Source organism: Oncorhynchus nerka, linkage group LG23 (assembly GCF_034236695.1).
Source record: "Oncorhynchus nerka isolate Pitt River linkage group LG23, Oner_Uvic_2.0, whole genome shotgun sequence".
NCBI classification, from domain to species: Eukaryota; Metazoa; Chordata; class Actinopteri; order Salmoniformes; family Salmonidae; genus Oncorhynchus; species Oncorhynchus nerka.
In genome coordinates this window covers 59,353,285-59,378,082 of record NC_088418.1, presented here as the reverse complement: position 1 = coordinate 59,378,082, position 24,798 = coordinate 59,353,285, and the positions used below count along the sequence as shown (strand labels likewise).

Sequence of the window (24,798 nt, the reverse complement as noted above, 5' to 3'; positions counted from 1 at the left end):
AAAAATTATGATGACGGTCATGATGACAACGACGATGACAATAGTGAATACGAAAACGTTAAGTTAACCTAATTACCATTGAATTATCCGTTCCACCGTAGCTCTTCCCTGGATAGAACTGCCTGATTTGGACACAGTGATGACATCGGCATTCATTACTCCTGGAACATAATGTACACACCTTCTCTTCATTAACAAGGCGTAACTATAGCAACCAGTTGAGTCATCTGAGTGCGGAACATCTGCAGTCTCCAGAGTAGAGCATCAAGGACAGCCTCTTCATCAGAACCTCAGGCAGGTGCTCCAACCAACTGATCAACTTTTCTAGTGAACGTTCGCCTTTCCTTTGTGTCTTGAGAAAGGTCTAGCAGCCGAAATCTCGATATTACAGTTCGAGATGCACTGAAATCTTCAAGAGATACAGAAAATGAACCAGAGAAAATGTTTCCCGCTGATCAATGAGCACATTAGGTTCTACTCACACTGATCTGAAATCTGCTTGTGGATTGATTGACATAGTACACATCAAATCATTGGTTCTCATAACTCTGAACCAGACAACACAAACAGATCTGGGACCAGGCTAGTGTCCTTTCTCGCAACTACTAATACTAGGGGAGCGATTATCTCGCATTGATAGATTACTTTATACAGAAAAACACCTGCCAACTCCCTCGTTTAGCTAGTGTAGGTCTCTAACTTGTTTTCAGTCCTCGTTTAGCTAGCGTAGGTCTCTAACTTGTTTTTCAGTCCTCGTTTAGCTAGTGTAGGTCTAACTTGTTTTTCAGTCCTCGTTTAACTAGTGTAGGTCTCTAACTTGTTTTTCAGTCCTTGTTTAGCTAGTGTAGGTCTCTGACTTGTCCCTCTGTCCTCGTTTAGCTAGTGTAGGTCTCTAACTTGTTTTTCAGTCCTCGTTTAACTAGTGTAGGTCTCTGACTTGTCCCTCTATCCTCGCTTAACTAGTGTAGGTCTCTAACTTGTTTTTCAGTCCTCGTTTAGCTAGTGTAGGTCTCTGACTTGTCCCTCTGTCCTCCTTTAACTAGTGTAGGTCTCTAACTTGTTTTTCAGTCCTCGTTTAACTAGTGTAACTTGTTTTTCAGTTCTCGTTTAGCTAGTGTAGGTCTCTAACTTGTCCCTCTGTCCTCGTTTAACTAGTGTAGGTCTCTAACTTGTTTTTCAGTCCTCGTTTAGCTAGTGTAGATCTCTAACTTGTTTTTCAGTCCCCATTTAGCTAGTGTAGGTCTCTGACTTGTCCCTCTGTCCTCATTTAACTAGAGTAGGTCTCTAACTTGTTTGTCAGTCCTCGTTTAGCTAGTGTAGGTCTCTAACTTGTTTTTCAGTCCTCATTTAACTAGTGTAAGTCTCTAACTTGTTTTTCAGTCCTCGTTTAGCTAGTGTAGGTCTCTGACTTGTTTTTCAGGCCTCGTTTAGCTAGTGTAGGTCTCTGACTTGTTTTTCAGGCCTCGTTTAGCTAGTGTAGGTCTCAGACTTATTCTTCAGCCCTCCGATGACACCAAGCACCAGTATCCAGCGGTCATTCCTATAATCATGTGATGCAGATTATATACTGCATAAATGCCACTTTCCAAGGAGATGATTTCTGCCTCCACTTGGATTCCACAGCAACTTCCTTATCACTTGTGAGGAACAGAGCTGAATCATAAAATATGGCAAGTTGTATATTAGCTGGTTATGAAGGCCTGGGGTGACTCAGTCAGTATGACTCTCTAGGAGGGACCATAAAGTATATGTGACACAGTGGGGACCCTTAGTATGTGTGGTAGAGGAAGAGAATTTATGACCTTTGTAGAGTGGCTGTATGGTCCAACTGTTAAATCATACCAGAGAGAGAGATGGAATTGGAGAGAGAGAGGCAGGGAGAGACAGAGAAAGGCAGAGAGAGACAGAGAAAGGCAGAGAGATAGGTAGACGGGATGCCTAGGAGAGGAGAGATGGGTTAGAGAGAAGAGAGAGAGAGAGAGAGAGGCAGAGAGATAGGTAGACAGGATGCCTAGGAGAGGAGAGATGGGTTAGAGAGAAGAGAGAGACTGAGAGAGGCAGAGAGAGGCAGAGAGATAGGTAGACAGGGATGCCTAGGAGAGGAGAGATGGGTTAGAGAGAAGAGAGAGACAGAGAAAGGCAGAGAGATAGGTAGACGGGATGCCTAGGAGAGGAGAGATGGGTTAGAGAGAAGAGAGAGACAGAGAGAGGCAGAGAGGCAGAGAGATAGGTAGACAGGGATGCCTAGGAGAGGAGAGATGGGTTAGAGAGAAGAGAGAGACAGAGAGAGGCAGAGAGATAGGTAGACGGGATGCCTAGGAGAGGAGAGATGTGTTAGAGAGAAGAGAGAGACAGAGAGATAGGTAGACAGGGATGCCTAGGAGAGGAGAGATGGGTTAGAGAGAAGAGAGAGACAGAGAGATAGGTAGACAGGGATGCCTAGGAGAGGAGAGATGGGTGAGAGAAAAGAGAGAGGCAGAGAGATAGGTAGACAGGGATGCCTAGGAGAGGAGAGATGGGTTAGAGAGAAGAGAGAGACAGAGAGATATGTAGACAGGGATGCCTAGGAGAGGAGAGATGGGTGAGAGAAAAGAAAGAGGCAGAGAGATAGGTAGACAGGGATGCCTAGGAGAGGAGAGATGGGTTAGAGAAAAGAAAGAGGCAGAGAGATAGGTAGACAGGGATGCCTAGGAGAGGAGAGATGGGTTAGAGAAAAGAGAGAGGCAGAGAGAGACAGAGAGAGACAGAGAGAGACAGAGAGAGAGAGGCAGAGAGAGACAGAGAGAGAGAGGCAGAGAGAGGCAGAGAGACAGAGAGATAGGTAGACAGGGATGCCTAGGAGAGGAGAGATGGGTTAGAGAAAAGAGAGAGGCAGAGAGAGACAGAGAGAGACAGAGAGAGAGGCAGAGAGAGACAGAGAGAGACAGAGAGAGAGGCAGAGAGAGAAGAGAGAGACAGAGAGAGACAGAGAGAGAGAGGCAGAGAGAGACAGAGAGAGAGGCAGAGAGAGACAGAGAGAGAGAGGCAGAGAGAGACAGAGAGAGAGAGGCAGAGAGAGGCAGAGAGAGGCAGAGAGACAGAGAGATAGGTAGACAGGGATGCCTAGGAGAGGAGAGATGGGTTAGAGAGAAGAGAAAGTTCCCAACATGCCACTTTCACTGCTTGTAGCCCAAAACCACAGCATTTAAATAGGTATAATTTAAAGGACAGATGACATTAACCATAAAAAATTACAACGCCCTTGAATATTGCCTTGAACCTAAGTGGACTTCTTGTGCAATGGCTTGGGCCTTTGAATAAGTGCACTAAAGAAGACTGCTTTTGCGTAATATGTTTATTTTCGCCTATCACAGCCATTTAACTGACCTATGTTGTATGTATGGGGACAAAAGAAGGGGGGGGGGGTCATTCAAAAAACACGGCAACCACTATTATTTCACACAGAGTGAGGCCATATAATTTATGTGATTTGTTAAGCCAAATTTGACTTCTGAACTCATTTAGGCTTGTGGACTTACTATAGGCACTGTACAGTATCTTTCTATAGGCACTGTACAGTATCTAGAAGGATATCTTGGAAATGGTGAAGTGAGCTGCACATTTAAACTTAGTGTACTTATCTGGAGTCAATTGCATATTACTGATGAACATAAGTTGCAAAGTAGAACCCACATAGGCAAATACGGTATTACGTTGTCTAATAGCATCATAGCCAACATTAGCAACGCCAGCCGAGACTGAACCTTAGCAGTAGACAGTGAGTTGTGAGAAAATGCTGACTTGACTAGAAGGATTAGCCCGTGGGAACCAATCTCATGCTAACTGTATTAGTTAATGTATGAATATTTAACATGGAAATGCCAGGGAAGATAAATAGTGTTGCACATAAACATTAGCGACGGTAACACAATCATAAACTAACTGTGTTGGTCGTTTGGATTATGAGAGAGTAATGACACACACTTGGGTAAGCACGCATACACATACACACAAACTAACGTGTGCTCATAAGCACACACAAACACACAACCACCTGCGTGGACACACACACACACAATGTATCAACCATAAATACGAGCTGAAGAAGCATAATCACATATTTCTGGTGAAAAGTCCTCAGAGCGCTCAACAAAACAGTGTGTGTCTACAGTCGTGGCCAAACGTTTTGAGAATGACACAAATATTCATTTTCACAAAGTCTACTGCTTCAGTGTCTTTAGATATTTTTTGTCAGATGTTACTATGGAATACTGAAATATAATTAAAAGCATTTCATACGTGTCAAAGGCTTTTATTGACAATTACATGAGGTTGATGCAAAGAGTCAATATTTGCAGTGCTGACCCTTCTTTTTCAAGACCTCTGCAATCCGCACTGGCATGCTGTCAATTAACTTCTGGGCCACATCCTGACTGATGGCAGCCCATTCTTGCATAATCAATGCTTGGAGTTTGTCAGAATTGGTGGGTTTTTGTTTGTCCACCAGCCTCTTGAGGATTGACCACAAGTTCTCAATGGGAATAATGTCTGGGGAGCTTCCTGGCCATGGACAAAAATATTGATGTTTTGTTCCCAGAGCCACTTAGTTATCACTTTTGCCTTATGGCAAGGTGCTCCATCAGGCTGGAAAAGGCATTGTTCATCACCAAACTGTTCCTTGATGGTTTGGAGAAGTTGCTCTCAGAGGATGTGTTGGTACCATTCTTTATTCATGACCGTGTTCTTAGGTAAAATGAGTGAGCCCACTCCCTTGGCTGAGAAGCAACCCCACACATGAATGGTCTCAGGATGCTTTACTGTTGGCATGACACAGGACTAATGGTAGCACTCACCTTGTCTTCTCCGGACAAGCTTTTTTCCAGATGCCCCAAACAATCGGAAAGGGGATTCATCAGAGAAAATGACTTTCCCCCATTTCTCAGCAGTCCAATCCCTGTACCTTATGCAGAATATCAGTCTGTCCCTGATGTTTTTCCTGGAGAGAAGTGGCTTCTTTGCTGCCCTCCTTGAAACCAGGCCATCCTCCAAAAGTCTTCACCTCACTGTGCGTGCAGATGCACTAACCATGGTTGACAGAGGAAAACAATGATTCCAAGCACCACCCTCCTTTTGAAGCTTCCAGTCTGTTATTCGAACTCAATCAGCATGACAGAGTGATCTCCAGCCTTGTCCTCGTCAACACTCACACCTGTGTTAACGAAAGAATCACTGACATGATGTCAGCTGGTCCTTTCGTGTCAGGGATGAAATGCAGTGGAAATGTTTTTGGGGGATTCAGTTCATTTGCATGGCAAAGAGGGACTTTGCAATTAATTGCAATTAATCTGATCACTCTTCATAACATTCTGGAGTATATGCAAATCACCATTTGGAGTTAGTAGGACTGAGAGAGACATATCCCGGATAGAGTTAGTAGGACTGAGACAGACATCTCAGAAACTGAGGCAGCAGACTTTGTGAAAATTAATATTTGCGTCATTGTCAAAACTTTTGGCAAAGAATACACTCGGTTAGTTGTTTTTATGAAATAGATTACATGAAATCGTTCTTAATAATCGCTAAAGTTTGTATTTCTACTGGCTCCATGACGGGGTCAGTCTTTAGGCCGACCCCGTCAGTTTGTGTCCCGGATTCCTGTTAAGTAGCAGCTAACCTGTTCCGTTTTCATGATGGCTAGCAGCTAACGGTAGCAGTGCTAGCCCACCAGTGGTTTTATCCACAGCTGGAAAATGATTTCCACAAGATGCAGATCAGGTGGAACTGGAAAATGGACAGGGATTTGTCTGCCCTAAATGTACCATCATCAAGCATCTTAGGGAAGAGATCCTCTGGCTGCTAGCTCGGCTGAGAGAAAAGGAAACTTGCTTTCTAAGTACACCGACCTTGCTGTAACTCCTATAGAAAAGCTGTATTTGTATGTATTAGGGATCCCATTAGCTGTTGAAAAGGCAGCAGCTGCTCTTCCTGGGGTCCAAACACATTAAGGCTTTTATTAAAGAAAAGATAAAACAGTACATCGATTAACATTTTTACACCACTAGATATCAACAATACAACTTGTATAACACCACAATACAACAATATTACAATGCACGTGTGTGTAGAGTGCACGTGTGTGTAGAGTGCACGTGTGTGTAGAGTGTATCTGTTCCTGTGTGTGTCTCTTCACAGTCCCCGCTGTTCCATTAGGTGTATTTTGACCTGTTTTTGAAATTTGAAATTTGAATTCTACTGCTTGGATCTGCATTCCACCTAATGTGGAATAGAGTTCCATGTAGTCAAGGCTCTATGTAGTCATGGCTCTATGTAGTGCTGTGTGCATCCCATAGTCTGTTCTGGACTTGGGGACTGTAAAGAGACCTTGTGTCATGTCTTGTGGGGTATGCATGGGTGTCCGAGCTGTATGCTAGTAGTTTAAAACAGACACCTCGGGAAGTAGTGAAGAAGTCAATCTCTCCTCCACTTTGAGCCATGAGAGATTGACATGCATATCATTAATGTTAGCTCCCTGACAGACAGGGCCTGGTAGTGCTCCAGACCCAGCAACATCAAACTGTTTTAGAGACTGACAGACAGGGTCTGGTAGTGCTCCAGACCCAGCAACATCAAACTGTTTTAGAGACTAACAGACAGGGTCTGGTAGTGCTCCAGACCCAGCAACATCAAACTGTTTTAGAGACTGACAGACAGGGTCTGGTAGTGCTCCAGACCCAGCAACATCAAACTGTTTTAGAGACTAACAGACAGGGTCTGGTAGTGCTCCAGACCCAGCAACATCAAACTGTTTTAGAGACTGACAGACAGGGTCTGGTAGTGCTCCAGACCCAGCAACATCAAACTGTTTTAGAGACTGACAGACAGGGTCTGGTAGTGCTCCAGACCCAGCAACATCACACTGTTTTAGAGACTGACAGACAGGGTCTGGTAGTGCTCCAGACCAAGCAACATCAAACTGTTTTAGAGACTGACAGACAGGGTCTGGTAGTGCTCCAGACCCAGCAACATCAAACTGTTTTAGAGACTGACAGACAGGGTCTGGTAGTGCTCCAGACCCAGCAACATCAAACTGTTTTAGAGACTGACAGACAGGGTCTGGTAGTGCTCCAGACCAAGCAACATCAAACTGTTTTAGAGACTGACAGACAGGGTCTGGTAGTGCTCCAGACCCAGCAACATCAAACTGTTTTAGAGACTGACAGACAGGGTCTGGTAGTGCTCCAGACCAAGCAACATCAAACTGTTTTAGAGACTGACAGACAGGGTCTGGTAGTGCTCCAGTCCCAGCAACATCAAACTGTTTTAGAGACTGACAGACAGGGTCTGGTAGTGCTCCAGACCCAGCAACATCAAACTGTTTTAGAGACTAACAGACAGGGTCTGGTAGTGCTCCAAACCCAGCAACATCAAACTGTTTTAGAGACTGACAGACAGGGTCTGGTAGTGCTCCAGACCCAGCAACATCAAACTGTTCTAGAGACTGACAGACAGGGTCTGGTAGTGCTCCAGACCCAGCAACATCAAACTGTTTTAGAGACTGACAGACAGGGTCTGGTACTGATCCAGTCCTCCCGGTCAGAAAAAGCAACAGAGGACTTAGAAAACATATGAACTCCTACAGAAATGGCTGGTCATTTGTTTTTATTTTTTATTTAACCAAGCAAGTCAGTTAAGAACAAATTCTTATTTACAATGACGGCCTATGAACAGTGGGTTAACTGCATTGTTCAGGGGCAGAAAGACATATGTTTTTTACCTTGTCTGCTCGGGGATTCGATCTAGCAACCTTTCAGTTACTGGCCCAACGCTCTAACCACTAGGCTACCTGCCGCCCCAAGCTGTTCCTGCGTGTGTCTCTTCACAATCCCCGCTGCTCCATTAGGTGTATTTTGACCTGTTTTTTCAAATCTGATTCTACTGCTTGCATCAGTTACATGTAGAGGCCACCAAAGTACTGGCCGACTATGTTTACTGATTTCTCTGAACTATTCTCTATTGTCCTTGAGAACTATGATAAAATCATTGTGTTGGGCGATTTTAATTTTCATGTTGACTAAGAGACTGACCCCAAGGCCATCAAACATATTCATCCTTTGAACTATATGGACTTTATCTAACATGTTACCGGGCTCACCCATAACCGCGACAACACTCTGGACCTGGTTATTACCAAGGGGCGTTCTACTGGGCTCACCCATAACCACAGCCATACTCTGGACCTGGTTATTACCAAGGGGCTTTCTACTGGGCCCACCCATAACCACAGCCATACTCTGAACCTGGTTATTACCAGGGGCTTTCTACTGGGCCCACCCATAACCGCGACCACACTCTGGACCTGGTTATTACCAAGGGGCTTTCTACTGGGCCCACCCATAACCACAGCCATACTCTGGACCTGGTTATTACCAAGGGGCTTTCTATTGACATATCCTCTATTGGTGATGTCGCTTTATCTGATCACCACTCCATATTTGTTACTACCTTGTTGCCCATAGTGCAGTGTAATACTGAACACATTATTAAGAAATACTATCTTACCTCTGACAATGATACAGATGTTATTGAGTGTATGAACAATACTCCACCACCTATTCTGCCTTCTTCTTGTGATGATTTATCTGATAACTTTAATAGCAAATTAAAAGGCAACCATTGATGCCATGGCTCCAGTAAAGTTGAAAAAGGCCTCATCAAAACAGAGATGAGGGAGGAAACCTATACATTTAATTGAGCGGAGGTGAAGAAAGTCAAAGTTGCAGGTCCTTTATGATATTCTGAGAGAGCATCTTGGCATTTATAACAAGGCAATTAGAAATGCCAGACGGGCTCATTTTTGTAACTTGATCACTATTAATCAGAATAATTTGTCAGTGCTCTTCCTGACTATTGATGGCCTGATAAATCCTACCCTCGCAAACCTATGTGAACTTTCCTCTACATCTAAATGTGAAGAGTTTGCGGCATATTTCAGAGATACCCAGCCTAACGTTTGTCAGTCCAGCAAGACCTGATGATAAGTTTTGATATGTGCCCTAGACTACCACGCAAAGGCACTATGGATGTATTTTCCCTGGTTGACACAAACGTGCTCAGGAAAGTGATATCACAACTTAAGCCTTCTACCTGCCTTCTCTATCATATCCCCACCACCTTTTTCAAAACTGTTTTTAATTGCATATCTGAAGAAGTGAAAGCAATTGTTAATCACTTCACAGGCGCTTTCCCCACTGCAATAAACTGCTATGGTGAAACCCATTCAGAAGAAAGTCATCTAGATTCTTCAGCTCTCTGCAATTTTCAGCCAATCTCCAACCTTCCATTCTTAAGTAAAATTCTTAAGAAATTGGTTTTCAACCAGCATTTTTTAAATGTTTTATCCAATGTGGTATTCGGGCCCACCACAGCACAGAGACAGCCTTAGTCTCTGACAGTCTCTTAGACAGCCTTAAATTATCTTAAAGCCAACACAGATGCCAAACAGCTCTCTGTCCTTTAGGACCTCTTTAAGACCTATTTAACCAGTCGAGAGTTGTGGCATTCCACAACGTTCGATTTTGGGTCTGGTACTGTTCAATTTATATACGTTACCCCTTGGCAGTGTTATCAGAAAGAACAGCATTGATTTTCACTGCTACGCAGACACAACTTTGTGTTTCTGTGTTACCAGAGGATTTTAGCTCTACGGATCATTTATTAGACTGTATTAGTGATTTAAATACTTGGGTGGCTCACAACTTCCTCCAACTAAATCAAGACAAGAACAAGGTACTTATTGTTGGAGCCAAAGCACAGAGAGAAAATCTGGGGGCACATTTTAATTCACGGACAATACAGATAAAACACCAGGTAAAAAAACGAGGTGTTATTTTAGATTCTGAACTCCATTTCGAATCAAACATTAGGAATGTGACCAATATATTTTTACCACCTGAGGAACATTGCCACGGTGTTGCCGTTTCTCTCTAAGGCTGATACAGAGAGACTCATCCATGTTTTTATTACAAGCAGGCTTGACTCCTGTAATGCTCTCCTGTCTGACAAGCAAGCCATTTGTCAATTGCAAAACATACAGAATGCTGCAGCACAGGTACTGACCAAGACCAGACAGACAGCACACAATACACCGGTCTTAAGGTCTCTGCACTGGCTGCCTGTGAGTTTTACAATTCATTTCTATTGGTGTGTAAATCAATCCACGATTGTGCACCTCAATACATGTCAGACATGCATCTAAGTTATGTACCCAGTAGGTCCCTTAGATCCTTTGGTACTGGCCTTTTAACTATCCCAAAGCCCAGGACCAAGAGGCATAGAGAGGAAGCCTTTTAACTACCCCAAAGCCCAGGACCAAGAGGCATAGAGAGGAAGCCTTTTAACTACCCCAAAGCCCAGGACCAAGAGGCATAGAGAGGAAGCCTTTTAACTACCCCAAAGCCCAGGACCAAGAGGCATAGAGAGGAAGCCTTTTAACTACCCCAAAGCCCAGGACCAAGAGGCATAGAGAGGAAGCCTTTTAACTATCCCAAAGCCCAGGACCAAGAGGCATAGAGAGGAAGCCTTTTAACTACCCCAAAGCCCAGGACCAAGAGGCATAGAGAGGAAGCCTTTTAACTATCCCAAAGCCCAGGACCAAGAGGCATAGAGAGGAAGCCTTTTAACTATCCCAAAGCCCAGGACCAAGAGGCATAGAGAGGCAGCCTTTTAACTATCCCAAAGCCCAGGACCAAGAGGCATAGAGAGGAAGCCTTTTAACTACCCCAAAGCCCAGGACCAAGAGGCATAGAGAGGCAGCCTTTTAACTATCCCAAAGCCCAGGACCAAGAGGCATAGAGAGGCAGCCTTTTAACTATCCCAAAGCCCAGGACCAAGAGGCATAGAGAGGAAGCCTTTTAACTATCCCAAAGCCCAGGACCAAGAGGCATAGAGAGGCAGCCTTTTAACTATCCCAAAGCCCAGGACCAAGAGGCATAGAGAGGAAGCCTTTTAACTATCCCAAAGCCCAGGACCAAGAGGCATAGAGAGGAAGCCTTTTAACTATCCCAAAGCCCAGGACCAAGAGGCATAGAGAGGCAGTTACTATGCCCCCAGCCTCTGGAATAGTCTGCCAGAGAACCGGAGGAGGGTCGAAACTGGACATATTTAAAAGAGATCTTAAAACAACCCTTTTTAGCTTTGCTTTTCCTTAGGGTGATTTTCCTTGGGGTGATTTTCCTTGGGGTGCTTTTCCTTGGGGTGCTTTTCCTTGGGGTGCTTTTCCTTGGGGTGCTTTTCCTTGGGGTGCTTTTCCTTAGGGTGCTTTTCCTTGGGGTGCTTTTCCTTGGGGTGCTTTTCCTTAGGGTGCTTTTCCTTAGGGTGCTTTTCCTTGGGGTGATTTTCCTTAAGGTACTTTTCCTTAGGGTACTTTTCCTTAGGGTGCTTTTCCTTGGGGTGCTTTTCCTTGGGGTGCTTTTCCTTGGGGTGCTTTTCCGTAGGGTGCTTTTCCTTGGGGTGCTTTTCCTTAGGGTGCTTTTTAGTCATTCAGTTTAATTTAATATTTTATCCTCTTATGTTTGTAAATATATTTGTATCTTCATAGTTTTTTCCTGTGAAGCACATTGTGTTGCATTCCATGTCTGAAAGTTTAATTTGATACTTAATGCATTCCATGTCTGAAAGCTTGATTTGATACTTAATGCATTCCCTGTCTGAAAGCTTGATTTGATACTTAATGAATTCCATGTCTGAAAGCTTGATTTGATACTTAATGCATTCCATGTCTGAAAGCTTGATTTGATACTTAATGCATTCCCTGTCTGAAAGCTTGATTTGATACTTAATGCATTCCATGTCTGAAAGCTTGATTTGATACTTAATGCATTCCATGTCTGAAAGCTTGATTTGATACTTAATGCATTCCATGTCTGAAAGCTTGATTTGATACTTAATGCATTCCATGTCTGAAAGCTTGATTTGATACTTAATGCATTCCATGTCTGAAAGCTTGATTTGATACTTAATGCATTCCATGTCTGAAAGCTTGATTTGATACTTAATGCATTCCCTGTCTGAAAGCTTGATTTGATACTTAATGCATTCCATGTCTGAAAGCTTGATTTGATACTTAATGCATTCCCTGTCTGAAAGCTTGATTTGATACTTATTGCATTCCCTGTCTGAAAGCTTGATTTGATACTTAATGCATTCCATGTCTGAAAGCTTGATTTGATACTTAATGCATTCCATGTCTGAAAGCTTGATTTGATACTTAATGCATTCCATGTCTGAAAGCTTGATTTGATACTTAATGCATTCCATGTCTGAAAGCTTGATTTGATACTTAATGCATTCCATGTCTGAAAGCTTGATTTGATACTTAATGCATTCCCCATAAATATTAGCCATGAGAAATGAATGTAATTACACACAAACACTTATCTCCACTTATCTTACAAGTTTTACATTTGAGTCAGTCAGCAGACCCTCTGATCCAGAGAGACTTACAGTAGTGAGTGCATACCATGGGAATCAAACCCACGACCCTGGCATTGAAGGCGCCATGCTCTACCAACTGAGCCACATGGGACACCGATACCTCCTGAACAGCCTTCCTTCAACTGCATTTACATGACTTTTACATTGTAACGTTAGTCACATAGCAGAAACTCTTCTCCAGAGGGTTAGGTGCCTTGCTCAAGGGCACATCGGCAGATGTTTCACCTAGTTGGGGTTTCGAACCAGCACATTGGAACACTCCAACCAGTGTGTTCTGTGGAGCAAACCATCGCACAAGACATCCAGGGGGTGTTTCTCAATGACCAATTTAAATAACAATAGTCACATATGTAACATATTCAATTGTATTGAAGTCTGTATAAGAACAAAGTGGGAAGTTATATTTCATCAAAACAATTTGATCTTGGTCATGACTGATATGAAACTCAAACATCTGACCCCACCTCTTCCTCTGTTCCCCAAGACTCTCTCTTATCAGACCTCCAGAACCTCAGTTCTTTTCCCCTCGAGGACACAGTTATCTGCAACCCTGAGGGAAACACAAACACACACACTCCCAGCGGTTCTAAGAATCCCAAGGGTAGCGCCTGACAATGTCAGCAGAATGTTCTAGTGAGATGAGGAGAGGATGGCTGGGCGTGACAAGGTCACTACAGCTTACTATGACTGCAGCATTGGTCACTACAGCTTACTATGACTGCAGCATTGGTCACTACAGCTTACTATGACTGCAGCATTGGTCACTACAGCTTACTATGACTGCAGCATTGGTCACTACAGCTTACTATGACTGCAGCATTGGACACTACAGCTTACTATGACTGCAGCATTGGACACTACAGCTTACTATGACTGCATCATTGGTCACTACAGCTTACTATGACTGCAGCATTGGTCACTACAGCTTACTATGGCTGCAGCATTGGACACTACAGCTTACTATGGCTGCAGCATTGGTCACTACAGCTTACTATGACTTCAGCATTGGTCACTACAGCTTACTATGACTTCAGCATTGGTCACTACAGCTTACTATGACTGCAGCATTGGTCACTACAGCTTACTATGACTGCAGCATTGGTCACTACAGCTTACTATGACTGCAGCATTGGTCACTACAGCTTACTATGACTGCAGCATTGGTCACTACAGCTTACTATGACTTCAGCATTGGTCACTACAGCTTACTATGACTTCAGCATTGGTCACTACAGCTTACTATGACTGCAGCATTGGTCACTACAGCTTACTATGACTGCAGCATTGGTCACTACAGCTTACTATGACTGCAGCATTGGTCACTACAGCTTACTATGACTGCAGCATTGGACACTACAGCTTACTATGACTGCAGCATTGGTCACTACAGCTTACTATGACTGCAGCATTGGTCACTACAGCTTACTATGACTGCAGCATTGGTCACTACAGCTTACTATGACTGCAGCATTGGACACTACAGCTTACTATGACTGCAGCATTGGTCACTACAGCTTACTATGACTTCAGCATTGGACACTACAGCTTACTATGACTGCAGCATTGGTCACTACAGCTTACTATGACTTCAGCATTGGACACTACAGCTTACTATGACTGCAGCATTGGACACTACAGCTTACTATGACTGCAGCATTGGTCACTACAGCTTACTATGACTGCAGCATTGGTCACTACAGCTTACTATGACTGCAGCATTGGACACTACAGCTTACTATGACTGCAGCATTGGTCACTACAGCTTACTATGACTGCAGCATTGGTCACTACAGCTTACTATGACTGCAGCATTGGTCACTACAGCTTACTATGACTGCAGCATTGGACACACACCCTTCCAGCTCCATTCATTTACCCTGGATTCTCCCAACCTGCACTGCATTTTGTTGTTGTTGAATTGAACCTTTATTTAACTAGGCAAGTCAGTTAAGAATACATTCTTAATTACAATGACGGCCTGCACCGGTCCAACCGGGACAGCGCTGAACCAATGGTGGCCGCCCTATGGGACTCCCAATCACGGCTGGTTGTGATACAGCCTGGATTTGAACTAGGGTGTCTGTAGTGACGCCTCTAGCACTGAGATGCAGTGCCTTAGACCGCTGCACCACTCGGGAGCACTAGGCCCGATTTGCGTGCATACAGCCGTGCAGCGTGCAGCCGTGTGCGTATGTGTGTGGGTGTGTGTTTCCGTATGCGTGTGTGTCTGATATTGCGCAGTGCTCTGACGCACCTGACCTGATCTGGTACAGATTTGTCAATGGTTGTAGTGGGCGGATATCCCACGCCTGCTACTTTATGAATTTCTGTGTTGCCTAGCAACCGTGTGGACCCTTTGCCTTCCCTCTCTCGCTCTCCCCCTCCCCCCATCTCTCTCCATCGTTCTCTCTGCAGGGGCTCCACAGTGAAAAAGTTAATACTTTGTTTCCATCTAAGAAGTCGTACTTTCAGCTGAAGGAACCCCGCACCGCTTTACCAAACACACCCACACACACACCTAAAGTGGTCCTTGGTTGTCATGGCATCTGCGTTCACATGGAGAGGACAGAGGATCCACGTCTGTGTGACGAGAGAGAGAGAGAGAGAGAGAGAGAGAGAGAGAGAGAGAGAGATGGAACCCCCTCCGCTCAAACACACATATGCAAGACATGCGACAGAGAAGGACACGTTTTTCCACCTTCTCAATGCCCATATATAGGAACTGTGGCAATGAAAGACGTGTGATGATGTCTTGGGGTTGCTTCTGTGGTTACAACTAATTGCTCTCTCTCTTTCTCTCCCTCTCTCTCTCTCTCTCTCTGACTCCCTCACTCGCTCTATTTATCACACACACACACACACACACACACACACACACACACACACACACACACACACACACACACACACACAGCAGCCTTTTACAGTAACCCTCTGCAGCACACATCAGAGTACAGTCCGTCTCTCTGACTGACAGCTTGAGTGACAGCTGAGACCTCGCTACCACGGCGATCGATACAGCGCTTAACACACTTCTGTCAGACAGTGAGAGAGAAATGTGGAGAAAGAGATGTGGGCTGATGTAGTGAAGGAGAGAGAGAGATGTGGGGTGATGCAGGGAAGGAGAGAGAGAGACAGAGAGATGGGGGGTGGGGTAGGGAAGGAGAGAGAGATATGGGGGTGATGTAGGGAAGGAGAGAGAGACAGAGAGATGGGGGGTTATGTAGGGAAGGAGAGAGAGAGAGACAGAGAGATGGGGTGAGGTAGGGAAGGAGAGAGAGAGACAGAGAGATGGGGGTGAGGTAGGGAAGAGAGAGAGAGACAGAGAGATGGGGGTGAGGTAGGGAAGGAGAGAGAGAGACAGAGAGATGTGGGGTGATGTAGGGAAGGAGAGAGAGAGACAGAGAGATGGGGGTGAGGTAGGGAAGGAGAGAGAGAGCACAGAGAGATGGGGGTGAGGTAGGGAAGGAGAGAGAGAGACAGAGAGATGGGGGTGGGGTAGGGAAGGAGAGAGAGATATGGGGGTGATGTAGGGAAGGAGAGAGAGAGACAGAGAGATGGGGGTTATGTAGGGAAGGAGAGAGAGAGACAGAGAGATGGGGGTGAGGTAGGGAAGGAGAGAGAGAGACAGAGAGATGGGGTGAGGTAGGGAAGGAGAGAGAGAGACAGAGAGATGGGGGTGAGGTAGGGAAGGAGAGAGAGAGACAGAGAGATGGGGGTGAGGTAGGGAAGGAGAGAGAGAGACAGAGAGATGTGGGGTGAGGTAGGGAAGGAGAGAGAGAGAGAGAGAGATGTGGGGTGAGGTATGGAAGGAGAGAGAGAGAGAGAGAGATGTGGGGTGAGGTAGGGAAGGAGAGAGAGAGAGACAGAGAGATGTGGGGTGAGGTAGGGAAGGAGAGAGAGAGACAGAGAGATGGGGGTGAGGTAGGGAAGGAGAGAGAGAGACAGAGAGATGGGGGTGAGGTAGGGAAGGAGAGAGAGAGACAGAGAGATGGGGGTGAGGTAAGGAAGGAGAGAGAGAGAGACAGAGAGATGGGGGTTATGTAGGAAAGGAGAGAGAGAGACAGGGAGATGGGGGTGGGGTAGGGAAGGAGAGAGAGAGAGACAGAGAGATGTGGGGTGAGGTAGGGAAGGAGAGAGAGAGACAGAGAGATGGGGGTGAGGTCGGGAAGGAGAGAGAGAGACAGAGAGATGGGGGTGAGGTCGGGAAGGAGAGAGAGAGACAGAGAGATGGGGGGTGAGGTAGGGAAGGAGAGAGAGAGACAGAGAGATGGGGGGTGAGGCCAAAGGGAAAGAAAGTTGTGGAGAAAAAGTGAAGAGGTGAAACCGAGTGGAAAGCGAGAGAGAGACATTTCACCACTTAAAAAGAGGAAGAGAACAGAGCCCAGTGGGACTGCCATCACTCTGACAATCTGACAAACCGGACGGATGAGAGGAGGAAGGAGAGAATAACAGATGGAGAGAAGGAGGAGAGAAAAAGGGAGGGAGACTGAGGAGGTGTGGAGTAAGTCTGCTTTGGTGGTGGACATTGGCACTGAAAAAGCGTCCTTACTTACAATTTAACCTCTGAAATTAAACAATATAGATGGATATTTTGTGAAGATTGTGCTGAGTATTGGTTGAACAAACACATTGAAAGTTCCAGGACTAGTTGAAGCATCCTGTTATAAGTAATATGATTCCCTTGTTGAGAGACAAACCAATCAGGAGGGAGCTGAATGCCTTGGGGACAGGGAGAGGAGGTGTGGGGAGAATTTTGGACTAGTTGAAACCAAAATGAGGCCAGTTGAGAACAAAATGTATACACATACACAAAATCCCAAAAGTGGACCCTGCTAATCGGCCAGGGACTCCATCCCAGGCCCATCATCCCCCACCACACAGAGGCCCAGGTGTTGATAGATAGTTAACTCTAGCCAGGCTGTGGGCCAAACACAGGAGGGAAGGGGGGGGGCAGAGGGTGGAGACATGACGGGGAGAGGGGGAAGACAGAGGAGGGAGACATGACGGGGAGACAGAGGGGGAGAGAGGGAAGGGAAAGAGGGGGAGACAGGGAGACAGAAGGGGAGAGAGGGAGGACGGAGGGGGTGAAAGGGGGGTGAGAGGGGGAGACAGGAGGGGGAGAGGGAGGGGGAAAAGGAGGAGACGGAGGGGAAAGAGCTGGGAGAATGGATACTGATGCTCTTCCCCGTTGTGGAGACAACAAGAGAAAGAGAAAAATTACAGGAGAGCGAAAGAGAGAGAAACTAAACGAAGAGAGAAAAAGATATTCAGATAGATAGTGAGAAAGATACAGTTGAAGTCGGAAGTTTACATACACTTAGGCTAGAGTCATTAAAACTCGTTTTTCAACCACTCAACAAATGTCTTGTTAACAAACTATAGTTTTGGCAAGTCGGTTAGGACATCTACTTTGTGCATGACACAAGTAATTTTTGATTACAGACAGATTATTTCATTTATAATTCACTGTATCACAATTCCAGTGGGTCAGAAGTTTACATACAGTAAGTTGACTGTGCCTTTAAACAGCTTGGAAAATTCCGGAAAATTATGTTATGGCTTTAGAAGCTTCTGATAGGCTAATTGACATCATTTGAGTCAATTTTGAGGTGTACCTGTGGATGTATTTCCAGGCCTACCTTCAAACTCAGTGCCTCTTTGCTTGATATCATGGGAAAATCAAAAGAAATCAGCCAATACCTCAGAAAAAAATTGTATACATCCACAAGTCTGGTTCATCCTTGGGAGCAATTTCCAAATGCCTGAAGGTACCACGTTCATCTGTACAAACAATAGTATGCAAGTATAAACACCATGGGACCACGCAGCTGTCATTCCACTCAGGAAGGCTGTCTCCTAGAGATGAACGTACTTTGGTGCAAAAGTGCAAATCAATCCCAGAACAACAGCAAAGAACCTTGTGAAGATGCTGGAGGAAACAGGTACAAAAGTATCTATATCCACAGTAAAACTAGTCCTATATCGACATAACCTGAAAGGCCGCTCAGCAAGGAAGAAGCCACTGCTCCAAAACCACCATAAAAAGCTAGACTACGGTTTGCAACTGCACATGGGGACAAAGATCGTACTTTTTGGGGAAATGTCCTCTGATCTGATGAAACAAAAATAGAACTGTTTGGCCATAATGACCATAGTTATGTTTGGAGGAAAAAGGGAGAGGTTTGCAAGCCGAAGAACATCATCCCAACCGTGAAGCACGGGGATGGCAGCATCATGTTGTGGGGGTGCTTTGCTGCAGGAGGGACTGGTGCACTTCACAAAATAAATGGCATTATGAGGAAGGAAAATGATGTGGATATATTGAAGCAACATCTCAATACATCAGTCAGGAAGTTATTGGTCACAAATGGGTCTTCCAAATGGACAATGACCCCAAGCATACTTCCAAAGTTGTGGAAAAATGGCTTAAGGACAACAAAGGCAATGTATTGGAGTGGCCATCACAAAGCCCTGACCTCAATCCCATAGAACATTTGTGGGCAGAACTGAAAAAGCGTGTGCGAGCAAGGAGGCCTACAAACCTGACTCAGTTACACCAGCTCTGTCAGGAGGAATGGGCCAACATTCACCCAACTTATTGTGGGGGGCTTGTGGAAGTCTTCCTGAAACGTTTGACCCGAGTTAAACAATTTAAAGGCAATCAAATACTTTGCTACCAAATACTAATTGAGTGTATGTCAACTTCCGACCCACTGAGAATGTGATGAAATAAATAAAAGCTGAAATAAATCATTCTCCCTACTCTACTTATTCTGACATTTCACATTCTTAAAATAAAGTGGTGATCCTAACTGACCTAAGACTGGGAATTTGTAGTAGGATTAAATGTCAGGAATTGTGAAAAACTGAGTTTAAATGTATTTGGCTAAGGTGTATGTAAAGTTCCGACTTCAACTGTGCTTCTACACCTGCATTGCTTGCTGTTTGGGGTTTTAGGCTGGGTTTCTGTACAGCACTTTGAGATATCAGCTGATGTACGAAGGGCTATATAAAAACATTTGATTTGATTTGATTTGAACTGTAGATAGTGAGAAAGATAGATAGTGAGAAAGACAGACAGTGAGAAAGACAGACAGTGAGAAAGATAGATAGTGAGAAAGATAGATAGTGAGAAAGATAGATAGTGAGAAAGATAGATAGTGAGAAAGATAGATAGTGAGAAAGATAGACAGTGAGAAAGATAGATCGTGAGAAAGATAGACAGTGAGAAAGATAGATGGTGAGAAAGATAGATATTGAGAAAGATAGATAGTGAGAAAGTTAGATAGTGAGAAAGATAGATAGTGAGAAAGATAGATAGCGAGAAAGATAGATAGCGAGAAAGATAGACAGTGAGAAAGATAGATAGTGAGAAAGATAGATATTGAGAAAGATAGATAGTGAGAAAGTTAGATAGTGAGAAAGTTAGATAGTGAGAAAGATAGATAGTGAGAAAGATAGATAGTGAGAAAGAAAGATAGTGAGAAAGATAGACAGTGAGAAAGATAGATCATGAAAGAGAGCAAGTGGTCGAGAGAGATACTATGTGGTGCTCACGGCAACACAACGACAAACACACACCAAGCGCAAAACGGAAGACGACATCCACTGATCTCTATTAGTCATGGAAATACATAAACATATTGCTACATGGCCCAGCAGAGCTGCATTCTGCTGGGTGATGTATATTAACTGATGATTTCAGAGGCAACAAGCCATGCAAACTGGGAAACAGGCCATTAGAGTGACTTATGTTTGAGACAGGGCAATTATAGCATAGTATACTGGCACTCCATAACAATGGTTATCAGTTATATTAATGACAGGAGGAAGAGGCTATGTAGGAATACAAGTGAAAGGGGGAGGTGCGTGTGTGCGTGTGTGTGCGTACCTGTGACACGCTGGAGAAGCCCAGGTTGTGACAACCGTTGCAGGGTGTGAGGGCCTCCCAGAACCCAGCAGGGCCACAGCTCTTCTCCCCCTCCTCTTCCTCCTGGGCTGGGGGAAGTGGGGGAGTGGGCCGCTGCAGAGAGATTCAATACACACGGTTCATTTAAAGCACGCACGCACGCACACACATTGAAAATTATTCATGCAAATTGTTGACAAGCACCTGTTAAGAAACTAACCGTGGGAACTGTTAAAGCCCCCTGGATTGATGACGAACTGAAACATTTCATGTTTCAAAGAAATTATGTAAAAGAGGTGGCAAACAAGTCAGGCTGCTCAGCTGATTGGTCGACATACTGTCAATTGAGAATTGTTGTGACTAAACTTAAACAGAAGAAAGTATTACCAAACAAAGATAAATGACATAAAATGGAAAAACGTTTTTATCCATCAATAATGATAAGCCTCCAGGTATAGACAACCTTGATGGTAAAGTATTGAATGGTAACAGACTGTATCACCACCCCTATTGGCTAGATATTTAACCAAAGCCTAAAGGAATGTGTGTGTCCACAGGTGTGGAAGGAAGATAAAGTAATTCCACTGCCTAAAAATAGTAAAGCACCCTTTGCTGGCTCTAACTACCACCCAATCAGTTAACAGCCTGTTCTTAGTAAACTGGTGGAGATAATTGTGTTTGATCAAATACAACACTATTTTTCAGAGAGCAAGTTAAAACCTCTTAGGGACAGGCCTGAATACTGCCCCTTCTGGAGGAATTCGGCACCCATATAAACCATGATAAATTTTTGTCAAAAGTTGCTAATATATGCATATAAAAATTGTTATCGAATAGGAAACACTCTAAAGCTTATAAAACCGTTTAAATGTTGTCTCTAGCTAAAGCAGAAGTCTCAGGGCATGCATTCTCCCAAAGTCTCTCTTGTAATGGGAAAAGTTGCCATCACTTTGACGTCATCGTATACACACTTCCCAAACAGCTATAACCATGGAAACAGTTTCTACGTCTTCAGCGTGAAGCCTGCTTTCGATGAGGCGTGTAACTGTGAGAATCGCGTGCTCACGAGACGTTCAGCGTGCCCAAACGTCCCGGTGACGCAAAAAAAAAGTTTCACCAATGGGAGCTGGGAAATTTCTCTCTCTTTCTCTCAGGACGGACTGAACAACGTGTGCTTATCTGTTCGCCCTCACGATTGCTGTAGACCTTTATAACATGCTAACGCTTAATTATAAACATAGTTTGACAAGTTTACTCGAAATATAATGTATACTTTCGACGTTTTGGTGCGCATCCACTTGAAATTTGCATACATTTCGACCGAAAAGTGTCTAGTTTGAGAACGGAAAGACACAGACTTGAAAACTGAACGCTAACTTGGTGAGTATTAACCCTTCCACGTCTTCTGAAGCAAGAACAGCCATGGTAAGGGAATATTTACATCTTCATTTTGGGTTTCTGTCGACTCCATGATAGAGGAGTCAGTATGCTAAATGAGAGCGCCGACTCTCTATTATAGCCTAGTAAACGCCAAATGTAACGTTAAAAATAATTGTAACATAGCAATTGCATTTAGAAGAAGTTTATCTTGCCATACATATGTAAAACATGCATATTTAGTCAAAGTTTATGATGTGTATTCCTTGTTAGCTGACGTTATCTGCCGGAGCTATTTATTTCTCCTGACATTGCAGTAGCATTTTTTGAACGATGCATAATTGTAAACAGAGATTTATGGATATATATGGCATATTATTGAAAAAAAATGAATGTACTGTGTAACATGTTATATTACTGTCATCTGATGAAGATTTCAAAAGGTTAGTGAAATGATTTTTCTTTTAATCCTGCGTTTGTTGATTGCATATTTTTTCCTACTTGGCTAAGCTAATGAGGTATGTATGCAGTGGTGGTTGGACATAAATATGTGCTATGTTTTCGCCGTAAAACATTTTAGAAATCTGACTTGCTGGGTAGATAAATAACTTCTTTATCTTTCATTTGAGCCATTTTTCAAGCGATTCTGTGGAGGTTAAATATTTTTAGGATTATTTATTGCGTTCCCTGCGCCACATTACAGCTCAGGGGGGGTGGGGCTTGATCCCAAAGGGGATCATGTGGCCCTGAAAGGTTTTAACTACTGACATTCAGCATGCATATAGAGAAGAACACTCAACTTGTACTGCACTGACTCAGATGACTGATGATTGGTTAAAATAAATGGATAATAAGATGATAGTTGGAGCTGTATTGTTAGATTTCAGTGCAGCCTTTGATGTTATTGATCATACATTATTATTGAAAACAACGCACTTGGTATGGCTTTACATCACCTGCCAACACATGGTTGGAGAGTTATTTATCCAATAGAATCCAGAGTGTTCTTCAATGGAATCTTCTTTAACATCAGATATCTAAAATGAGGTATCCCTCAGGGCAGTTGCCTTGGGCCGCTACTCTTCTCTATTTTAACAAATTATTTGTCATTGGTCTTACACAAAACTAGAATGCCTACATATGCGGATGATTTCACCCTCTACAGCACTCAAAGCCAGTGAGCTCACTGAAATTCTAAATAAGGAAACAGTCAGTATCAAAACTGCAGCTGGCTCATAAACAAAGCAGAACGCTTAACTGCACATACAGAACTAACATCAACAACATGCATGCCAGTCTTTACTGGTTGAGGGTTGACAAGAGATTAACTGCTTCTCCTAGTTTTAATGAGAAATATTACTGTGACAAAAATACTAGTTTGTCTGCATAAAAAAATAACATTCAGCTCAGACACTCATTCACACGCCACAAGACATACCACCAGGGGTCTCTTCACAGTCCCCAAGTCCAAAACAAATTCACGACAACGCAGTTGTATACAGAGCCATGATTGCATGGAACTCTTCCATCTCCCATTACTCAAACAGCAAAATTACCTTCAAAAATACAACTCATGGACTGGCGGGGCCAAAGACACACACACACACACACACACACACATCATTTTTGTTGCATTGTTTGTATATAATTGTATTTACAATGTGTGTGACTTACCTTGTCTATCAGTGTTTTGTTACTTTGTAATGTTCAGTGTTTTTTGTGGACCCCTGGAAGAGCAGCAACTGCTTCTGCAAAAGCTACCGGGGATCCTGACAAACAAATAATACACACACACGTGCACGCTAACACACACAATATGCCCTTTTCACAGGATCTGTATTGCCAAGAGTCCTTCCTGGTCTGCTCAGTTGAATGATGATACACTCATTTGTTGGAATAATATTAGCATGTGCTATCTAATGAATATTTATTGCTCTCTGTTGAACGGTAGACGTGATTTGTCAGAGCTAGGCCCGTTGGAAGCCTAGGGGTAGAGTAGTGGGACTCCCTGACTTTCTCACACCACAAAGTATTATGTTTAGTGGGGAAAAAGATGGTTTGTTGTGTGCTACTATTCAGGTAGTGTGGGCTTGACTGTGTTGTCAATTGTCAATGGCCATCTTACAATCACACGTAAAAATCACGGAATTGTCATGGAAGAGACATTCAAGTTATAGACACAACAGTACAGACGTCCCTTACGGTACATAAACGATAGGCCACCAAGGCCATATCGGTACGGGCCACCAAGGCCATGTCGGTACGGGCCATCAGGAAAATAACCTCACACTCAACGTCAACAAAACTAAGGAGATGATTGTGGACTTCAGGAAACAGCAGAGGGAACACCCCCCTATCCACATCGATGGAACAGTAGTGGAGAGGGTAGCAAGTTTTAAGTTCCTCAGCATACACATCACAGACAAACTGAATTGGTCCACTCACACAGACAGCATCGTGAGGAACTTCAGGAGGCTGAAGAAATTCGGCTTGTCACCAAAAGCACTCACAAACTTCTACAGATGCACAATCGAGAGCATCCTGGCGGGCTGTATCACCGCCTGGTACGGCAACTGCTCCGCCCACAACCGTAAGACTCTCCAGAGAGTAGTGAGGTCTGTACAACGCATCACCGGGGGCAAACTACCTGCCCTCCAGGACACCTACACCACCCGATGTTACAGGAAGGCCATAAAGATCATCAAGGACAACAACTGCCTGTTCACCCCGCTATCATCCAGAAGGCGAGGTCAGTACAGGTGCATCAAAGCTGGGACCGAGAGACTGAAAAACAGCTTCTATCTCAAGGCCATCAGACTGTTAAACAGCCACCACTAACATTGAGTGGCTGCTGCCAACACACTGACTCAACTCCAGCCACTTCAATAATGGGAATTGATGGGAAATGATGTAAAATATATCACTAGCCACTTTAAACAATGCTACCTAATATAATGTTTACATACCCTACATTATTCATCTCATATGTATACGTATATACTGTACTCTATATCATCTACTGCATCTTTATGTAATAC

At 44.0% G+C, this 24,798-nt stretch overlaps 1 protein-coding gene across 3 annotated transcripts in view; it reads right to left on the bottom strand.

Moving 5' to 3' along the window:
• anks1b (ankyrin repeat and sterile alpha motif domain containing 1B) overlaps positions 1-24,798 on the bottom strand; it is a 414,498-nt gene that overhangs the window by 204,262 nt on the left and 185,438 nt on the right. For all 3 annotated transcript variants that reach the window (XM_065008369.1, XM_065008370.1, XM_065008371.1), the window contains one exon: positions 20,366-20,497. In XM_065008369.1, the coding sequence (XP_064864441.1) occupies positions 20,366-20,497 (132 nt within the window). The remainder of the gene's footprint in view (positions 1-20,365; positions 20,498-24,798) is intronic.